A 22,638-nucleotide genomic window follows, 5' to 3' on the forward strand; every position below is an offset into this window, starting at 1 on the left:
TTATTAGTGCAAACTATAGCTATAAGTTAATAATTAATAAATAATTATAATTTTATAATTGAGGAATACATACTGATGTATTTTCTCGCACTCGTCTTGCTTGCTAATTAATCCAAGCACATTAATAATAATAATTAAGATTGTACTAAGCGTATCTAATAAAGATGTTATAATATATATATATATATATATATATATATATATATATATATATATATATATATATATATATATATATATATATAATCTTTGGAGGGATATTTATGATCTAAAATTATCTTTAAATCTACTTTATATAATCATTGATGATGAATATTTAATCAATCTTATGACTTCGAATGTTAGCTTGAATAAGTTAGAGCTTTGTACATGATACTAGAAACTTCTGAATGAATGGAATATACTTTTATGTATAGATATTCATATTTTAAAATAAACACAATTTATTATTTAAACCACTTTTAACTGGTATTTGATTAGACACTACGATATTTATAGCTTTGTATGTAATAAAACTAGAGGATAAAGTAACAAATATGGAACAACTATTTTTAGAAATTAATTAAACATTTATTATTACTAATTAATAATGCGTAAAATGTGAAATATTTATTTTGTATTCGCTAATTTTCGCCATATGGATTCTAATTTTAAGAAAGAAAATAAGCAAGTATAAACGTATTAGATATTAATAATATATTGGCTTATTACAAATAAACAAATAACAACGGATAATCGGTAATATGAAATGTTTCGTTAATACTTATGCTTGTTTTATCTATTTTAATATTAAAATAGAATAAAATTAAAATAAGAATTGAATTGTAATATATATTTTTGACTGGTTTTTCCGTTATATTTGTATCAACTTAGGTTTATCTATACTGAACCTAATGTTTATTGTGAGTTCTGGACTACAGCCACCGGTTTTAGACTAATTTATAGTCCATCCCAGAAGACATCCGGTCTTACCCAGCTTGGTTACTGGCGTGATTGGGATGTATATTTCTTGCTTATTATTGCATTTGCTTATTTACACTCACCTTCTATGTTCGCATGCTATTGTAAATTTCAATGAAATCTAGTTTGAGAAAATGCGCAAAGTATTTCGGATCATTAATACAGGAGAAGAGAGAAGCATAAACCGTTCAAGTTATAAGCTGAATAAGCCAAGCCGGAGCTTTACTATGATGGTGCGTAAGGAAATGTTGCAGTCAAGATCAAAATCGGTATTTTTTTAACGCTTATCTTGCCAATCCTTCCGTATGGCTCCGAGACTTGGACACCATTACAGTGTGACATCTGCAAGCTTGAGAGCTTTCAAATGCGATGCTTAACACATATTCATACATATTCATTCTCAGAAAGAAACAAGTTCCTTTCCGAGATCGTGTTAGAAATTAAGTCGTCCTTCGAAGATGCAGCAATCAGTACACAATTGAGGAACATGTTCAAATACAGACTACAATGGATTGGACATGTTTAAAATTCACTCTTTACAAACTTATGTGGCGACATATTCATCGAGATTGTGGAAAGCGGTCTGAAAAATATGATACTAACATTGTCCGCGGTCAGAACAGCTGCGATGTGTTGACAACTATGGCGAGATTTAGACAAGATATTATTCAAGTTGTCGAGCACCAACAGTAGCGTATTGATTAAGATGGTAGATATTTTTACCAAGCGCTGGCTATGAGCTGATGATAATGATGGCGGTATTCGAACCTACGACTATTGCAGCTGTAGGAGGACGACTCTGTTGGTATAACTACTGAGGTGTAGTGAAATATCATGTTAATTTGTTTTTTGTTTTCAATGAACGCTTTAAATGAGCGTTTTAAACCGTACGTGATGAAAAAAGTTTCATTAATCCATAGTCCATGGACAATGTGCACTAAATATATTCAGCTGCCACATGATTATATCATTTTTTTATAATTTTTATGCGACTGGACATTGTTACTACGGTGCTTAATTTTCCAGAATTAAATTAGATTACACCTATATTTAAACATAATATTCGAAAAAAGTCCAAGATACTTTATACCAAAAAATACATGTGATATTGGATTAATCGTCTTACATATTAGCTCGCCGGGATATAAAACGTTACATTTCCTTTTGCCTTTACTTGTCCCTTGACAATGTAGAATTCTTATATTATTTGAATTCACATTTTATAAAGCAATATCATTTTTATTTCCCTAGACCGCAATAATTCCTAAATTCAGTGTATACGCTAATCATGGAACGCTTAAAATTGAATTTTCGACATTCATTACTTTTGATATTCGATTTGAGGAAATCTGGTACTGAAGTCCATCAGACCTCTTTTAGAAACTGATGGTGATGCTGCCCCTTCATATCTGAATTGTTTGTTTTCTATGTTAACGGTTTAAAAATGGTGGTTTTGACGTCACAAAAACCAAACAAAGAACGGCGTGGAGAACCAACAAAAGGTTTATAAATTTATTGGAATAAACTTTCTAGGCCATTATATGCGATGGGAAAGATCGAAAATGCGGAAAAATGGAATGAAAAAAACTGGATCTAGAACAGGAACTGACTGAAAATTTCCTTCCCAACCATTTCAATATTGCGGATTCACTGCGAGCCAGAAAAGAAGTGCAATAAGTTATGGGTTAGTCCAGGAGAGCCGTACACATCAACTTCGGAGCGGAATGTTTCGGCAATAAAGTCTTACTGTGCATAAGGTGGGGATCAGCAAGCAAGGAGTTACTGAAACCCTGAAACCGCATGATAATGTTGTACATGTAATGAATGATAATGTTATACCGACTGACAAGTGATTTTGATGTTAACTGACAAAAATTAATTACTAGCAAAAAATATCAGCAATATCGAGTTACTTACCACTTAACATTTATATTTCCCTAGACTGCAATATTTTCCAAATATATGGAAACGAGCACATATAATCACGATTTCTAAAAACGGAGTAAATTCGTCGTTTTCGGACGACTGGCCATCCACTCAGTACAATCTCTAGGATTGCTGAAAGAACGATCAATAAAATTACTGAGGAAAACATCCTACACGAATAACAAGAGTTCCATGCTAAGCACTCATGCATAGATACTTACACATGATAAACGATCACAAGTTTTATACGATCATTCTAGAACTAACTAAAGCTTTTAATAAATTCTGGCACGATGATCTTATATGCAATGCCACAGAAGCATCCCGAAGATGGTCATTGGTCATGGACTGGTCATTCTTGGAATACAGATCATTTCAGATCGAGATTGGAAAAACAGTCTCTAGTTAAAAAAACAATCAAAACAGGTGCTACCTAAGTTACTCCACTAGCCCCATATCCTTTCAATATTTTCATGTCTGACATTTCTGAAACCCCGGAGTCAAATGGTTAACATTCTGGAACTTTCAAAACAACTCAAAGAAAACCCAGACTGATATATTCCATAGAAATTCTAAGAGCTAAGAGTGGAAAACATTTATATCTCTTGGTGGCAAAAGGTCACCGCCTCGGTCTCCATTTCGACAGTAGATTCATGTGGTCTACGGAAATAAATATGGCTATCGCTAAAGGCTACGGAGTCGTCTCCGTCATTTAACCTTTCATTTGCAAAGAAAGAAAATTGTCTTTATCCATCAAAATTATGCTCTACAAGCCTCTAGTCAGATCCCTATATTTATAAGGATCAAGCACCTGGTTGCAGTATATCAGCCCGGAACAGATGGACAAGCAGTTCAAAATAAATTTCTAATGCAATCTCCGAAAGCACACTACGAAAACATATTATGAAATTGATAATCCAATAGCTCGGGAATACATCAGATCGCCTTTCAAACTGATAACAGACGCAGTACAATGTAAAATATCTACACCAAATCCTTGCCAGAGGTTAACCCCTTAACACACCCTCGAAAAGCGGTGAATTCATTCGCGGCCATAGGCACCGAAAACGTTAACTTCAATTTTATATCAGTAAAGAAACTGATCAGCTAAACAATTTAATAAAAAATAATATGATTAGTATAAACATTCTTAAATCAAACTAACTGACGTGACTAACATCAAAGTACATACATAATCCATATGTATTTCAATTTCTACATTTTCGGCATCAATATGTTGACATATTAAATTAAATATTATAATGAAAAAATTAATATTTTACTAAAACATTTTCGTCGTCTTTGGTGAATTTCAGGATCAGACGCAAGCTTCCTGAACATTAAACGAACAAGTTTACATGCGTTATATAATCTCTTAAAATAGCAATTTACGATGGCAGTTGATAAACAGCACATGGCACTGCATTCAATACGAATTCCAACAAAGAAAAAAAACTCGGGAATCAATTTGTACTGTTCTTTGTGCGTGTTTTATGAAACGTGTAATTATTGGCAGAACTGTTTTAGATTCTGTTTGGTGGGTATTTCTGTCTTAGTGGACGATTTTAAATTGCAAGCTCTGGTGAGTGAAGATTCATGGTAAATTCGACAAGGACTTATAGCTTATCTGAATATCATCAAAACTATTATATCCAAAGGTTTTCAACGATAAAATATTTTAAACAAAAAATTGAACCGATTTCAAAAAAATAAATAAGGAACTCACTAAAAACTAAAAAATAATCAAACTTTGATTTTTAGCACCAAAAAAACCGTTTAAAATAAAATATGTAGATACAATTGTGCTACCTACGACTTAATTTACTTTACTAGTATTTTTTTATTTATTGGAATTTACTACTTATTATTTATTAATTATTATTAGAATATTATATATTTATTATTAGAATTTATTTATTTTCTTTTTTACGAAAATCTCTGAAAGGCCAAATGTGGAAATACAAGCGATTTTTTTATTTTTAAGCTCTATGTTTGGCTGTATATATATTTCTTAATATATGTTCGCCGATTTTTCTGTTAATTATGGACCGATCTTCAAAATTCTTTTTTTATTCGATAGAACCAAGTCGGGATCTGATGGGGGTAAATCGAGGCAAAACCTCAAATTTTAAAGGCACGTACAACGTTTTCACATATTTTTTAATCTAAAATAATCAGATATTTGGGTATGTTATTGCTGAACTGATATGACTAAAAATCGGAAGTAATTCAGTGTAAAAGCCATTTAGTTTGCTTTTTCAACACTAACCATATCTATGGGAAGTCGTAGAAATGTTGTTGGCAACTGTTCCTGTAGTGTTAAGGTTAAGCTAAGGGAGACGCGGAGGTCGCGGGTTCAATTCCCAACAGCGTAGCAACTTTTATGTTAGAGTTTGTTCGGAACATTTGTCAAATCAACTATGTTAGATTAGGTAGCGGACCGCAAGGCCTGAAACGTTCCTTGTTGTTTCATTGTTTCTTTATTCCTATTTTTCCTCATACGGGTTGTACTTTTTCTTGGGCTATCCATTGCAAAACTTAATAAAATAACTGCGTAATTTACTGAGTAAATATCTAACACTAGAAAGAGAAAAACACAATATTTTTAACAAAAAAAATTGAACCCAGTTCAAAAAATCAATAAGGGATTAAAAAGTAAAAAATATTCAAACTGATATTTGGTACTGACTTCAAAGTGATTAGTTGGTAGTTGTTAAGAAAACCAGTATTATTTATTAACATATTAATATATTACTATAATATATTTTATATTATGATTATATTATGATATATTTATATATAATTAAATAATAAAATTTCAATTTATATGGGTTGCTATTTTTGTTCCTAGCCTTACGAGCATTAAGTGCTGCAACATGTTATCAGACATTTTCATTTCAGAATTTAACATTGTTGAACATAATCTTTTCAAAACACTCTGTAATTTGAGCTTGATTTGTGTTGTTTACAGTAACTTGAAAAATTCGTCTTGTAGAAAAAATTAAATTAACTTCTTATTTAGACAATGATCAATCACCCTGGAGATGTGCACCCTAAAACCGGTATAATAAACTCAATCCTGGCCGAGAGTCGCTACAAAATCCGTTGTTATGCCATTACAGAAAACATTGATGCTGTACGTCATCGTTACGTTAAAATAAAATATGACTTGATAGTTTGGCGGTATAAAAGATTTGTGAGTGTTGGAATCTGCTAAATACTAAAAAATAGCTCGTACCGGTCAATACAGCCGATAAATGATGGATATATTTGTAGTCTGGATATATCGAACCTGATATATGAGTCAGAAGCAAAACAGATTGGACTGTATGGGTTTTTTAAGATGTACCAAACCAAACAAAAGTTCTCTTCTGGTTTGGAATCAATGGTTCTCTTTTTCATCCGGATTACCGGTCACATAGTGAGAGTGGGGTCAGAGTGACGTAAGGCGGACGATTGTGAATGGTAGATGACCGTTTCTCAGAAGTCTTCGGAGAAATTTGAAGAAGAGTCGAATCATTCTCCATCACAACAATACAAACGTTTTCATATGGGCTCAAGTAATTTAATTTCTACCGGTAATACTGAATTGATGCGTCATCAACGGTACGATCCTCATTTAGTACCTAGTAACAAATTATTTGGTCAACGATATTCTACACCCGAAAACGCATATTTTTGAAGCATAAAGTAACTCCTTCAATAGCGGTGAAAAAGGCAATGCTGGAAAAATACGTGTACATTCGTGGAGAATATTTTGAAAAGCATTCTTTGAGCAAAACTGAATTACGATCATCAACAGGCGAGAAACAGACATACTAGCCCTCGTACTATATATTTATTCGTAAAAAGTATGTTCTTAAACCCTTTTAACCATCATTCCTGGCCGAAACAACGGTGCTCAACTAGGGTTGCACACAAAGGGAGATAATTGTATGCCCTTGAGATGGAACATATTCAAGAATCACTTCAGTTTTAAGTGCTGAGTAGCGATAATCGTCAAATCGTGAATCTATGACTGAATGATGTTGCTTTGTAGATAGTGATTTAAATTCGTTATAATATCGTAATATATGGAAAACGCATACTATGTAACAAGTACTCATTATAGTAAAATTGGAACTGCTGAAAATATGAAATAATTTAATACGGTTTATATAAATACTTAATAATAAGCATATATAATCATGGAGGCTTGTACCATTAATTAACTTAGATGCAGTTTCAGTCAATTGTCAATATTTTTTTATTTTCTGTATTTGACTTGTTTTTGAATATATTTCAGTTAGTATTTAATTTGGCGAGTATGATAGATGCGGAAACAATTCTTACTGTGAGTCATGTTAAGTTGGCATAGTGCCGACATTGTTTAAATGGAAGATTTTTTGCAAGTCCTCAGATCCATAAGCTAACGTTGTACACCTCAATAATAATTTTTTCTCTTTCTGCTATTGTAGAAATTTCATTTAAACGACTTAAGTTACCTTAACATTTTTTTTTATTACTCTTCGTGATTCCACAATCTTCCACCTTAACTGAAAACGTTTAAAAATATTTGTGTGGCAACTAATATATATATTTTGTTTATCATATCAATGCAGTCGTCATAATTTCCACCAAGCTTTATTTTGTTATCACTGTTTGATATGCACATTTCTAAAGACCTAAAAAATATTGTTAGTTACTATTAACTGAAAACGCTTAAAAATGTTTGATTGGCAACTAATATATATATATATATATATATATCTATATATCTATATATATATATATATATATATATATATATATATATATATATATATATATATATCTATATAATCAATGATTGCATCAGTTTTAGAAACTAGCAGCGCTTGTATCTTGATTTAAACCGAAGCAATTATATATTTTTGAGCAATTATCATAAGATTTTGGTAAGTTTTTAATCAAATACAGAAACTAGTTATTACTTTATGTTCTTTTGATGCGAATGGTAATCCATCAAGATCTTTTTAACAATGAAAACAATCAATATCTAATATAAAGACAATTTCTAGTCAAACTGTTCACGGTTGCTAATGAAGTGAATAAAATACAATTATTTAAAAAATGTATATTTAGAATTGTTAATTCCGGTAGATTCTTATTACTTTTTTTATTAATTGTTGAGGATACATTTCCATTGTTAACAAGGCTTCACCTTTTGACATCGAGTTGGTCTTTATAGTTATTTGTACTTGTCTAAAATTTCGTTTAACTTTCACTTTTTTTGCATTATAAAGTAATACGAATTTTTGTATTATATTATAAAATTTAAATCAGAATAGCCATAGAGCCGATAGAACTGCCAGCGCGACCTGATACTATCCCCGTCATAGTGCCAAGATAACTCTTTGTACTACCCCGTACTTGATCTTATTAGGGGGGTGTAATAAATAGTTGTGAGTTTGAAAGGGGTGCCTACCCGACGTCACTAATAATATGTTAATAATGTATGGTATTTAAAAGTTTAATATACCGGTCATAATCCAAATTGTCTTCTACCTACAACAATTCCATTTTATGTCTTTATTTCATATGCTTATGCAACATAAAATTTGTACAGTCAAGGTAAGCAAACATCAAGTATCTTTTCCTATTTAGCTTTGTAAAAATTACTCCATTCTATTTTAGGTAATGTTTAGTTTCACAGCAATGTCGCAATTATTTCAAACATGTGATGTCTTTTATTCTGTATCAATATTACGTCTTTCTTTTCTATAATCAATCAACCAATACGGTGAGTATCTTGACATCAAGTTCTCTACAATATAATTAAACTATTTCATCTGTGAGTTGAAAATAAACGTTTTCACAATCACTGGAATATTGACCGATTTAGGTGAAGTGACGTAATGTATTAAATACTTTTCTTTGCAGTTAATATTCAAATTAATGAAACTTTTGATTAATAACATTAAGGACGTGTATTTTAATGTAATTTTATTCTAAAGTAACTAATCTTTTTAGAAAATAAGAAGGTATAGATAGTTCTCAACTTAGAACATAGTTTTAAAAGTTATGTAAGAAGGTGCATTATCTCGCTGAAATATGTTTTTATCCTATAAACCTAGTAATTTTCACGATTTTTGTATACCGTTGATCAAAAAGGTTACTTCGGTCAGTTGAGTTTTTTTTTATAAATTTTAAGGTAATATATGACAAAGGTCATTTTCCATCCCAAATAATAAAGAAACCACTTTCTTGGCTGAGTTTTCGCCAACAATCTCTTCAGAACAGCGTTCATTTGACCCTTTCTACAATTAGTATTTTCATTCAAGAAAATGACGCGAGTGTCATCTAACGGCAAAATAAGGTACATAAGGTAAATATCTTTCTAATCCTTTGAACTCGAATGTGATCTTGTTCCATTGTAAATGCGGTACTATAATGGTTGTAAATTGGGTATACAGTTTTTTTTAATTTAAATCATTCAAAACATATCCTGTATTTTTATAACGATTTCTAGTATTAATGCAATTAGTAATATTTTACAACGTTCATTTTATAATGGTTTGAAAACAAAAAAATGAATCGACAGATTGTAATGATTTTTTATATATAATTGTTATATTTTTATATTAAAAGAAAGCCTAACTTAGTTTTTGAGTTCCAAAGTACCGTCATATTCTGTAAATACATTGATGATGATCCATATATTGGCCAATCTATATTATAAAATATTTTTGGTGACTGAAAATATCAGCAATTGTAATGCGTAAAGTCCCAATATAATCCCAATGGAAAATCAATTAATCATTATTAACTCTAAAATAATTATCGCATTTTGATCAAACATTGATTAGATTAATTGATATATTCATATAGTGATAAGAAAATAGTGAAGAAGAAAGTTAGTGCTTGTTGCACGATAATATCACCGACTAAAATTGGATTAAAATAATACATTAAGCATCGACCATTTATCATTTTTACATAGTATGTCACTTTTGGAAAATTTGTGAAAAATTTTGGAATGAAGTACAGGCAGTGGCATAGCGTAGCGTAGTGGACACACAACTTTTAGGAGACGATAAAATTTCACAACAAATAATAATATTTCACAATAAATAAACATAATAATAGACAAAAGATAAAGCCACTGAAGGAATTTCAAACATGATTTTGAAAAACGCTTGATGATAATAGCCTCGATATAAACAACTGTAGAAGCTCAACATATGATGTGTTATTCATGAGTTCAGTAAAAATATTTTAAAAAATCCCAAAGTTGAATTCGTATCTTGCTCAAATCATTTTTTAAACGTTCTCCCAGTCGACGCAACTTTTGGCACATTAGAACGTCGCTATTCATCTTTTTCCATGTCCACGCATCGTTGGGAAGTTCTTTGACCACCTGCAGGCAAAAGTTTAAAAAGGTTCAGGACACGTGGTAAAGTGCAATAGACGATGGCGTAAAAATGACATGGCATCAGTACAGAGACATTCTCGTCACTATGGAAAAACTGAGGTCTAAGTCTGGTGAAAGCTTAAACATAAGATCAGATGCAGAATCTTTGCTAGTTGTTACAATGAAGTCATTTTCTTTTCTTTGTGTCCTGGGCACAATATTTACAAACAAAAGACTTGATATAAGACTGCTCAGAAATAAATGCTTTGAAAATATATGTAAAGAAACGTAATTAGAGATGCATATTTGTCTTGTGAAAATGGGTTAAGACGGAAGCTGTTTTCTTTGTTAGATATAATCATAGTAGATATATGTGAACGTTCTCAGGAGCTACATAATTTGTCGCATAAGTTTGTCTATTATATATTATATACGGAGGACACTAAATGCAACTTAGACTAAAAATCTGTCGGCATAAACGAGCAGGATCTCAAGCTGAAATTACTTCGAGTGCGGGCTTTCTTTGCTGTCAGGGTCCACGGAAATAAATGAACTGTAATGCAGGCTCACTTGAATAATTAACATTTATTGTGAAATTCAAGATGGAGGATACTCTACCCAGTATTATAATAATGCACCGAATATTCTTAACAAATATTACTTAAGATCCACAATAAATACTTTAGAGCTTTCTGGCTATCTTGTCTATTGGACAAGAGATATGTGATTCTATTGACATTGATAGTGTAATAAAATATTTAAGTATTGTGTTTAACTCTAACAAATATATTATTTTTCGATAAAATTACAAACGGTAACAGTACTATTCTAGTTCTAGTTGGATGTCGATTTGTGTTTTATATTAATTCAATTTAATTGTCGGAAAAAGTTAGTACTTACTGCATGATAATCTTACCAATACACAATAAATAAAACCCTAATAACAACTACTCACCATATTCGCCAACTTTAACACTATACAATTTTTGAAATACTATGAAATAGAAAAAAAATTCCAATTAAAGGAAAAGCTTCTTAAAAAATATCGTTTTAGCAAAAATGTTCTGTATTCTTACTTCAATATTTCTTATTTATACTTTTAAAACACAATATCGTGCTTTACTTAATCTCATTTTGATTTTATTATTTATAATGGTTTATTATTAATGATTGAAGAGTTGCTTAATTAAATAACAAACAAAAAACAGGGACCAGAACATCACCTGAAGCAAGCGTTAATATTTCACAGCCAGACCAGTCACGTTTCTCAAGTCCCTTCTTCAGATTGTTATCTGTAGGAAACATTAACGGTAACAGCTCTCTCAGGATAAGAAAGAAGTTTTACACCATCTTCGGTCATAAAAGCGTCTCATATTTACCTAAACACGAATAATCGTTGGGGATTGATCACATTTCGGTACAGTTTGGCCTATAAAACCGTTTTAAGCGAACGATAAACAAACAGTTTCGGGGCTTAGGGTTTCGAGACGTGTTTATTTTCTTTCGGGTGTGGCTGGTAAGCACGTGGGGGTCGGTCGACATTGAGTTGAATCAAGCGGCACGTCAGAGCCTGGCACCTAGTTGTATTTTAGGATGAATAAGTAGACAGTTAGTGAAATGACAAAGAAAAAAGTAAGAATGACAGGGGAGGAGTTCTTGTAGGCAATATACAAGGAGCGGGTGATTTTAAATAATAGAATATTTTTAAAGCTCACATTTAATGAACATGACTTAAAGTTAAGGGAATTATATCGTAAATGATGTTGGGCAGCATTTCAATTACCTTTGAGTGGTAAGTGGTATTTCAAATACTTAACGCTAATAAGTATATTTGAACATACATACATTTATCTATCTTATTAAAGTGTGTTTTGCAGAAAATAACGATGGACAGCTTTTGTCAGTAAAATGGTGACTGCCAAATATGTCCACATTTAAACTAGGCGCAAAATGGGACGCTGTTTGGTGAGGACTTTTTTTTCTTATTTCAGAATGACCACCTAGAACTAAATTGTCTTTAGCTGATGGCGCTTCGGGTTCGGGATAGTGAAGTGTTTTGCGGGCGACCGGGGTTATCTACCGATGTTTGTGGATAGGTAGGGATTTTATCAAGATGTTGTCGAGTTCTAAGGCGCCTAGGGAGAACCTTACACTGAGCATGTTCACGAACTCTTCACGAACAGGATGGCAGGATTCGAGGTGAGTGTTGATGTTCCTCATAAACCATGGGGCATTGAGTAACGCGCCAATTTTTTGGATTGGAACACTTGGAGTAGTTCAAGAGATATACCTGTACCACACCTGTGCCCCGAAGGGGCAGACTGGACGGACTAGCGTTTTATACAGAGTCGCTTTCTGGGGGATTAGAAGTTAACTTTTTTTGCAATGGAGTGAGAAGAGTAGACTGTACACGCCATTGCCTTTGCAGATAGCGTACTGGGTTTGGGCTGACGATTGGAACCTACGGTCGAAATGGAGACAGATGTATAATACCTTCTAGAGCCAGGGATAGATAATTTATCGATTTGGAGGCGATAAGCGCGGAACTCCTTCTTACGGTGCAACAGAATAGCCTGAATTTTGCTCGGGTTTATCTGCAGCCGCCAGAATTTATAGTACGCAATCGCCTGATTCAGTTGGACTTGAAGTCTGTCGCGGATGGCGTCGGGACTGTAACCGATGGTAAAGAAAGCTGTATTATCTGCATAAAATGCTGTGTGGTGAGGTGAGGCAGCGTGAGTGACGGCGAGATGTTGTGGGTTTAAAGAACGATAGCTATCGCGCAATGTTGCTTCGCAGCAGGCCGTGACGCAGTTTCGGCTAACGCCGTCCTGCAGAACTTCTTGTCGCAGTTTTTAGCCTAGAGTCATGATGAGTGTTTAAAAATGGAAGCATTAACCGAAGTTGTACGGATTCGACAACATTTGTATGATACAAGTCATGTAGACTACATGAAGATTAAATTCTTTAATAAAAATTCTCACTTAAAATTTAATTACAGTAATTTCTCTAGGATTTTTTCTTCTTTTTAGATACAACTTAATTGTAAGGGCTAATTAAGTATATAAATATGTATTGCAAAAAAATATCGATATTTTTCTCCGTAGCTGACATTCCTAGCTCGTCATATTAATGTCCAAGGATGACTCAGTCTCACGGTAAGTCACATAATGACCTTACAATATTATTTAGCACACAGAATCAGTGTTTTCTGGCGCAATAATTGATTTCGGACGACATTAATGATTTTTCTTCCTGGGCAAACTGTAGCTATCATAATGGTAATTCATTATACCAACGTTTCACAGTGGCCAAGGATGGGGCTTCATTGCTAAAAGTCAAACCAAATTGTTCGATGCGCTTTTTTCTCCTCAAAAATGTTAACAACATAAATATACTTTTTTTTTTTTTAGTGAGACAAAACTTTCAATTATCAACTCATTGTAAACAATACAAGTTGTACCAAAATGACAACTTTCTGAAAAGTTTATGGTTATAAAGATCAAGCTTCCATTTGGAAACATCAGATAGAGCTTAACAACACTTAGTAATGCCAAGGAACCAATTCAAATATTAATAGCCAATAAAAAAATAGTTATTGTAGCGACCGCTAAGACCCTTTAGGCCACCTAAAGGATCGTAGCTAAAAATTGGTACCCTGCGGTTCCCGGCTACAAAAGACCACCACGACGACGTCTCGCTCTCTTTTTTTTTCTCTAACCCATTTTAATAGTACCACTTCCACAGCGCTACTGTACTTCCTTTGCCTAACTTAATATCCTGTCCATTCTCCCGTCGACCACATGTATCAATTTATATCGAAATGAACAAGTATTTCTTCAATCAGTGTTTTCAGTTTGGTGCAAATTCCTTCCACAAAATCGTAGTAAGTGTTCGGACAAACAATCTACATTATTTTGAACGATATTTTTAGATATATTTTCAAAAAAAATAAAGATGTTTCTTACACACTATAAAAAACATTTTAATTATTTTTAATAAACCTTTAAAATTCTTAATTTTACTTAATACTGAACTTAATTTTTAAGGTTTACTACATTTTGATACTTATGGCTTATTTTAAAGGTTTATTAAAATATCGCAGTCATTTAGATAAATATTTTGGTGTTACAGCAAAACAATATTGACATTATACTATTGTTATAATTCTAGACGTACACAACTAATAAATGCATACAATACATCCTTTTTAAAAATATTTTTATGACCACGATAGAGATCTAGCTGTTTATACTGGCCGTTTCTAACGATGCATTGTACCGTATGCCTGTCAAAAAACTCTTTAACAGGACCAAATAAACAAACATACACATTAAAAGACATCTTTTCGCGGTATCAGGACTGACCTTGACTCGCGATGTTAGTCATTAACTTGGAAAAAAGACATCGTTGTCGTCAGCGTACAAACAAAATGCACGGTGTTATAACGCCAGTTAAAGACGGGCCCGAACGACAGCGGGATCATTGTTTTTTTAATCTTAGGTTCATATCGACGCTTCGCAGAAAAAAGTCTGGCCTATGGGTTTTATCGTTCAATATGACGTGCCACACCGGTTATATTTTAATAATTAACTTTCAACGCGTTAAGGCGCACGTTAATAAACACATTATTGTTAAATTAACACAGACTACAAGGAAACAAACAAGATGCACTTATACGATAGGCTAGATGACTATTTTTGAATGACAATTCATTCATTTTATGACAATTCTACGTATTTATTTACTTTAGCCTGCAAAGATATCCACATCTGGGCCAGACGTAGTTGTTTTGGTTGCGCATGACGGTTTGTATTTAATAGTTTTATACTGTAATTTTTTTATAGCTTTGCCTGAGGTCGCGACTATACAATAGTACGGTATTAATGGTTATTTGGTTAGTAACACTTAACTTAGTATAGGCTAGATTCTCAGGAGAAAATCGATTTCTCGTAGAAATCCGAAGTCTCTCTGTTTAAGGATTGTGATATGGCTCGATGAATGGAGGCAAAACGAAATAAAAACAGTGGTGTTTACATTATGTGACCGTTATTTATTGAAGTTATATAAAAATGTAAAAATACAAATGATAAAAAAGGCTGGCAAGGGTGTTATCTGGAGACGAGGCTTGGGCAGTCGATGGTATCACGTCTAAATCAAACGTCGACTGAATGATTGGAAATACCCTTCAATAACATCCCAGGTAAGCGTCTCGGGGTTGTCAGCTATTCATTATCGGGTTCTAGTTGGCGCTGCTGGCACCCCGCCCGTGTTCAACATCTGGGATTATATTTCTGGGTATTTTGTAGACCGTTACTCCACTATGTAAAATTCGACATGCCTCAAGGTCGTTACAGTCTGTATTTTCTCCTGCATTTCTAAAATTTTGCATCCCATACTTAGTTCGAATTTGGGTGAGCCATGGACAGTCTTTCAGTAAGTGGTAAACTGAAATAAAGGCGCGGTGCGAGTGGCCGTGCGAGAAACACCAGTGACACAATCTCAGTCGATTCAAAGCTACGGCATGGTGACGAAGGGAAGGAACGCGAAGAGAGGAGAAAAAATCAGCTTTAACCTCAAAGAGGTTATTGTAATTGGCCTCCTGTGCTCAACGACGTTGTACCCCGTTCTTTGTTAAGAGACGAATGGGATCAAGTCAGTATGGATACAAACATCCGTGATGGGGGGGCTGCCGATTTAGCTTCACTATCCGTGCGTTCATTTCCTGTTATATCAACGTGGGATAAAGTAAACTTGTTCTGATCCCATTCAGATAGAGGATGCGGATAATTCAAAGTGAGTCGGTGACCAGGGGATGGTTGAACTTCTGTTCCAGGAAACATTCCAGGGCATTTCGGAAGTCGGTCAGGATTAGCCATTCTTTGAAGGACTGTGTTGTCTTACAGGATACATTTTTTAATATCGCGGAGCGTTCAGCGGTCAATACTGAACCCTGTTCAGTGAGCTTGAAACAGAATACCCGGTTGTCCACCATAAATGGTATATATATGCTTGCAGCCAGGGTAAGGCTAGAAAAGTTCACAGAAATTGGACCTAATAAGGTAAGGACAATGTTCTCTTTTATTTTATAAAATTGACATAAATATATGTTTATGAAGGGGGTAGTGAAACTCCAAGGGGGAAAATTGGGGTAGTGGTCAAGAAGGGGACGCAACAAACCAATTCCAGCCCTGGAAAGAAGATTAGTAAATATATGAGATGTACGAGTGGAGTAGTTAGGGATAAAACGGTGCAGGACGGGTGGATGCCTCTAAGTGGAGGTCAGATTTAAGGAAGATGGTAAAGCAAGCGATCTCACAGCCAACTTCAGTGAAAGTAAATCCCTACGATAAGAAAGAGGTGGGGTGGATGTAAGATTGCACAAGTTAATTGCAGGGGAGAATCGAAAGGCACCCAGCGTTATTCTAAGTGCAGTATTTTGGAGCAGCAGCGGCGAAGAGTAGGGAGCCATAGTCTAGCTTAGGAAGGATGATGAAGGAATATGTGGCGACCGCCACGACCCTTTAGGCCACCACCAATTCACCATCAACAACTACAAAGGTTGGCAACGCCGGTGGATTGGTACCATGCAGTTCCAGGGTATAAAAGACCATCAGGACGACGTCTCGCTCTCTTTTCTTATCACCGTCCCCCTGTAACAGTACCACTTCCACAGCGCTACCGTACTTCCTTCACCTTAACCTAATATCCTGTCAATCCTACCATCGACCACATCTATCAATCGCAAGTTAAAATAAACAACTTTGATTCAACCAGTGTTTTTAGTTCCCGTGCAAATTCCTTCCAAAAATAGTAGTGAGTGTTCTGATAAAGAATCACCGCGGCAGCCACACATTTCGACCGATTGACCGACCCGACGAACATTCCTACAAATATATTTTAATATATGGTCTTCTGGTCTGCACCTGTGTGCGGCTTAGATAGCCAACGCAGCATTTCCATGTCTCTGGAATAGCGAGTTTTAAGTTCGTTGATGTGATGCTTCCAGATGATGCTATTAACTCTATAAAATGCATTTTGTTAATCCAATGTTAGTGTCAACAGGTGTTTTCTGTCAGATCATTGTCTGAGCCCACAAAATAATTAACTATGGACCGACCAGAGCGAAACCCACACTGAAAATCAGATAGTAATGAATGGGTTTTCAGAAACCAAGATAGGCGGTTGAGAACCATACGCTCGAATACCTTACACAAATACACAAAATACACAAATAGTCAATGATGGAAATGGGACGATAGCTTGAGCGAGATGCTCTTCTGTCATATTGCGATTAGGATAGGGTGGGACCAGGAGGGTGGAAAGGAACCAAGTGACCAGATCTCATTATAAATCTTCAGAAGGTGGGAAGGGAGATTCTTTATCAGGGGGAAAGGAATGTTGTCAGGTCCAGGAGTGGAGGGACAGTGGCGACGGAGGGCAGAGGATACTTCTGCGTAAGATAATGAGAGGTTGATGGATTCCACATAAGAAAGGGTTGTAGGGTTCGATATGGTAAATTATAATTGTAATTAGATTTTCTATCGTATATCGACGGTGTTGGGGTCCCAAAAAAGTTGTGTATTACCGTTTCAAGGCATAAAAATATTGCAAGGCCAGTACAGTTCAAACATCGCCAATTTATTCACAGCAATAATATCAATCTAATGTAAGTATTTACTATTTGAAGTACCTTTAATTATGTCTAAAATGTAATTAACGTAATATCGAGGTCAATAATACTGTTGATAATATTTGAAGTTAGGCTTCATTTGCTTTGTTTATTGTGTATGTTATATGAGTCCCTAATATTATACCAAATTATATTCAATATAATGTGACTAGTTTAGTCATACAAGTATGCATGAAATCAGTATATGTTTCTACAAGATTCGAATGTCAACTAGATAGAAGAAAATGGGTTTCTAACTGAACTCACTGAACATTTACTGTTGTGCACTACTGTCCATACGTTCTCAAATATAAAGAAAAATATTAATTAACTTTAAGCCTCCAGTAAGTGTCGATTGAAGATTATCGATTGATTGATTGATGTTAGATTATGAAAGACCAAAATCAAATATCGCGTTTCTTGTAAATTAAATAGTTCGATGGGCTATATTTCACTAGGTTAAGGGTAAGTGACATATATTTGATCGAACAATATGATTTTATTATATTATTACAGCTTGGTATGTATGTTATTGCAAACAAAAATTTCAAACATTTCGAACAGTATTTACGTACAGACGATGTATGAACCAAATGTTGCCACTGAAGTCAAGTAAAGAAACTAAGCATATGCTGAAGAAATAGTAGAAAAACTTGTTAAAACTGATCTAAACATAGATTTTGTAAAGTAATTGATTATATTATATATTATTATTAAAATGAACTTTAAAATTACAATCTGTGTATTTTATTTACCCAAATATTACAAGGTAATTTGATACAATAGAGAGCTGCATCATCAAATGTATATAACTTTCTTTTGTATTGGAGTAAATAACATTTTTGATAACATTTGATATTTTGGTAATCCAGTCAAATAAATTGATTTGTCTTAACAAATATAGAACACTTAATTTCAATAATACTATTCTCACAGTTCCCAAGTGGCGATTGCGCTAAAAAGTTCAAGTGCAGTATTGGAGATATGCTGGTTAGGGAAACAATCGTGTTGAATCGAAGTGACGTCAATGTTTCATAGCCCTTCTGATAGATGTTCTGAAATCGTGTGTTTTTACTTCTGGTAAAATCTTACTAATCCCACTTTTAGTTTTAAAATAAACGTATTTTTAATATTCTGCCCATAATACATTATTATTATAAACCAATATTTTTGTAATTATTTGTTACAGTCATGCATTTATTACATCTATTGGCCAGATTCATATTTATTTAAAATGGATACCATTTAAATTGAGCTTATTATCATGGATCCAGTCTTTGACTTCTATAACATTATTCACTATTGAAAAGTAATATTTAATCAAGAGACGACATGTCTTAATGTTTGATCTATGTTTTATATATAATAGAAAATGTAAACACAGATTATAAAAATGTAATTCACTAAAACTACTTTAACTGATACTATCCAGAAATTATATTCTTCTAACATATATATTATATCAACAATTTTACTTAAACTGACACCTATAGTGATACAATGTAGGCCTAAAGATTTTTTCAAAAAACAAAAGAATTACAAGGTTTTAATAGAAACAGTTTTTTTGCAATATTCTTTAGAAACTTGTTTGAACAGATGCCTTGAACCATAGCATACTTGTCCAACTAGTTGTTTAATTCAGTATTTATATACAGTATCCTCTATGCAATTCATTATAAGAGTTTGTTATAATAAAAACCAAAACTTATCTTGATATTAACTAATGTTGGTGTGATATTTGCTTCTTGAAACTGAATATTAACAACAATATGCTTAAAATTGGATTAATGAATTTTAAATAGTGTTATAAGTCCTTACCAGATATTAATACTGCCAGTTCTCCTCTATGGATCCGGAGATTCTTTAGATGCGTTGTTTGTGGTAGAGCATTGGCATCTAGAGATCTGTTAAAAACAAAGAATAAATGTTAGTAATGATTGTGCACGATATTTGTCTTTGGATTATTATTTGTTTACAATAATTTACAATTACTTATGATATTTTGATGCAACTATTTCTCTGTGTTCAACTTATATGCCATATATATTATCAGGTGCTTGTATGTAGTCATAACATTTTTTCACTTTAGAAAGGCATTTATTGAGTAAATATATTCATGTATGGTATGGAACGGTATATATGAATCAAAATATTTTCCATAATTTTCTACAACTTCTATCCATTTCTGTGGCAACATGGCGATACACTATCGGAAGAACGATGTTGGTATAGAAGTAATCCAATCATTGATGTATCAATCAGAGTGGACGCGGCAGAACTTCCTATTTGAGCTGAAACACTGGACTCTTCACATCTCTTGCAAGGTGTGGCCGAGCGTTTGTTGGAAACAATCAAGTGTTCCTATACATAAATAGCTCTCAATTAATTCTTAATCAAAATTTGCTTGAGGTCACAAGGCAACATTAGAAAGCAAATTTATTTGCCAAATTGTGAATAAATCTTGCTAATGCATCACATAAGTTTTTGGTTTGACAATAAATGGGAAAGACCCATTAATTGGAAATCGTGAAGTTTAGCGGAAAGAAGCTAATTTACAGGAAAACAATATTTGATAGAAGATAATTTCATAGGTTGTTTTAGGAAAATATTGTTGAAGTGGTTTGATAAATATTATGGAGGTTCCGTAGCAACGAAGTTACCTACCATTCACATTTGGTCTAATCTAAACTCTGTCATGCAAACACTAATGATGATACAGTTTCTGGTCGTTCAAAATCGACAGATGAGGATGTCAAAACAAAGTATGTTTAGAATTTTACATGAAATTTTGAATATGCGTACATTGATTTTGGCGAAGTTGCCGCGTTTGCTTATATTAGGCCAATAACAACAACGTGTCGATTCAGAACGCTACTTAGACCTGTTCAAGTGAAATACTTTATTTTGTTATATCTGCAAGTAATAACGAATAAAATATGAGTCGAAGATCATGAGCTCAATTAATACCAGTCCATCCGGAATGATTAAACTTGACCCGTAACCGGCACCTATATTTTGTTTATCAACAGTCTTGCAAAAAAAAACTATTATAGGGCCTACACCATTGCGTTATTGAGAAGTGCTATTTTCCAAGATAAAGCACCGTGTAATGAAAATAATGGTTATATTGAATGAAATATGCCTCCTGGATGTCCCTACTCACCAGATTTAGCTCCTAGTAACAAGATTTTAGAAAAATAAAGAGGTGTTTTCTGTGATTATGGTATATTAATAAATATAAAATCAAAGAAAAGAGTTGTAATGAATGTATATCAATCTTCAAAGAGTCTACATGAATAAAGCAGGATTTCTACAAAACATGTTTTTCTTAGATAGATCGGAGACTTTAGCAAGCGATGTGTTAATCAAAAATTCCCATATCTAATGGGAATCCTTTGTTAAAAATGTTCGAAAATCCATGAAACCTTTTGTATGATACAAAAGGGATTTAATACAATCCCTGGCTGTCATAGTGCCTCCACAATAATCAGACGGTCCCTCTTCCAACTCTGGTCTCATAAAAGAACCCCTCCTGTACCCTCAACCTCGCCTGTCAGGGTGTTGTTTTAAATAAGCTCCAGCAACGTCAACAAAGGTCATTTCATTTGTCAGAACTACACTCGAAAAGTTACAAAGTAATCTTGAATTAATAAAGTGGGCTTAATAGAAATGGCAATATATGTAAATAAATGTACATGTATGGGTTTTTAAAGTAAACACAAACAAATGTGTGTAAAAGCGAATTATTTTTTAATATAATTTTTTAAATTCATCTCTAAAAAAACGAACAAAAAAGAAACACTTGTGGTTCAAGGAGTTGGAAATCCCAGAATCGACCGTTAGAAAGTTTACGTTAACGGTAAAACGCCGCTCATATTTTAAGGGTAATTTGATATTTTATTGGTGTGTTTTATGTTTCTGGTAAAATTGAGATACCGGTAAAGAAACTAAAAGAAGTTGTCACCTCTGCTCGATTGGGGTCTGCCACCCTTGCAGACACCCAGCATCAAAAACAATTGCCATAATTGGCAACATGTTTAGCCCCCTCCTCGAACTGCACTTGCCAAATGTGATAACTTAACATACCCAAGGGCTTTTCGAGCTCTATGAAAGTTTATTTATACAGCCGCGACCGTTAGAGTAACTACGTTTTTCAATCGTGTCGATTATACAGTGTTTTATGTTGTACAACCCGAGTTTTCAAAACGGTGAGATTTTCACAGAGTATTCCAGTTTTCCTTTTATTATAATTCTATTCATTTAGCTATTTATTTACCTATTCATTTATTTATTAATTTATCTATTTAGTTATCTATTCATTTATCTATTCAGTCATCAATTTTTTATTCTGAACATTCTCCGCTATTTATTTATTTAATTATTATAACTCATAATCACTATAAATCAATGATAATAGTTTAATGGCTGCAACTGTAAATATAAATTGTAGCCATTTTATAAACCAGAGGCTAATGCCCTAGTGGCCAAAATTTCTGATATATAGTTATGATCTATGAATAGCTTAAAGCATATATAAACGCCACCAAAAGTGGTTTCTACTGGCTCTTGATGACAGCGTATCTAGCGTGTGGCTGTTAACTTTCTCCCTTGTACGCATTGCACGTCCATCATAGCTGGAGCTGGAAAAGTGAGTGCACTAGTAACAGTACTATTCATTTGTTAATTTATTTATTTATTTTGAAAAATT

General features: G+C 33.4%; 2 protein-coding genes and 1 long non-coding RNA gene across 3 annotated transcripts in view; 2 read left to right on the forward strand and 1 right to left on the reverse strand.

The window, feature by feature from the left end:
• Dg (Dystroglycan) overlaps nucleotides 1-22,638 on the reverse strand; it is a 153,118-nt gene that overhangs the window by 69,914 nt on the left and 60,566 nt on the right. The window contains exon 2 of the mRNA XM_076403537.1: nucleotides 19,749-19,834. The gene's annotated coding sequence lies outside the window, so the exon portion shown is untranslated. The remainder of the gene's footprint in view (nucleotides 1-19,748; nucleotides 19,835-22,638) is intronic.
• On the forward strand, nucleotides 12,256-12,810 carry LOC143195984 (uncharacterized). The gene is made up of 2 exons (XR_013005631.1): nucleotides 12,256-12,457; nucleotides 12,573-12,810. It is a non-coding gene; the product is annotated as an uncharacterized LOC143195984 (long non-coding RNA).
• LOC143195983 (uncharacterized) lies at nucleotides 15,912-16,530 on the forward strand. Its single transcript, XM_076403540.1, has 2 exons — nucleotides 15,912-16,320; nucleotides 16,378-16,530. Exons 1-2 carry the CDS (start codon nucleotides 16,039-16,041, stop codon nucleotides 16,411-16,413), a joined length of 318 nt encoding a protein of 105 aa, XP_076259655.1. The 5' UTR covers nucleotides 15,912-16,038; the 3' UTR covers nucleotides 16,414-16,530.

The sequence above is a fragment of the Rhynchophorus ferrugineus genome, unplaced genomic scaffold, assembly GCF_030347505.1.
Source record: "Rhynchophorus ferrugineus isolate W39M unplaced genomic scaffold, kcgeb_rfMv2 rfM4, whole genome shotgun sequence".
NCBI classification, from domain to species: Eukaryota; Metazoa; Arthropoda; class Insecta; order Coleoptera; family Curculionidae; genus Rhynchophorus; species Rhynchophorus ferrugineus.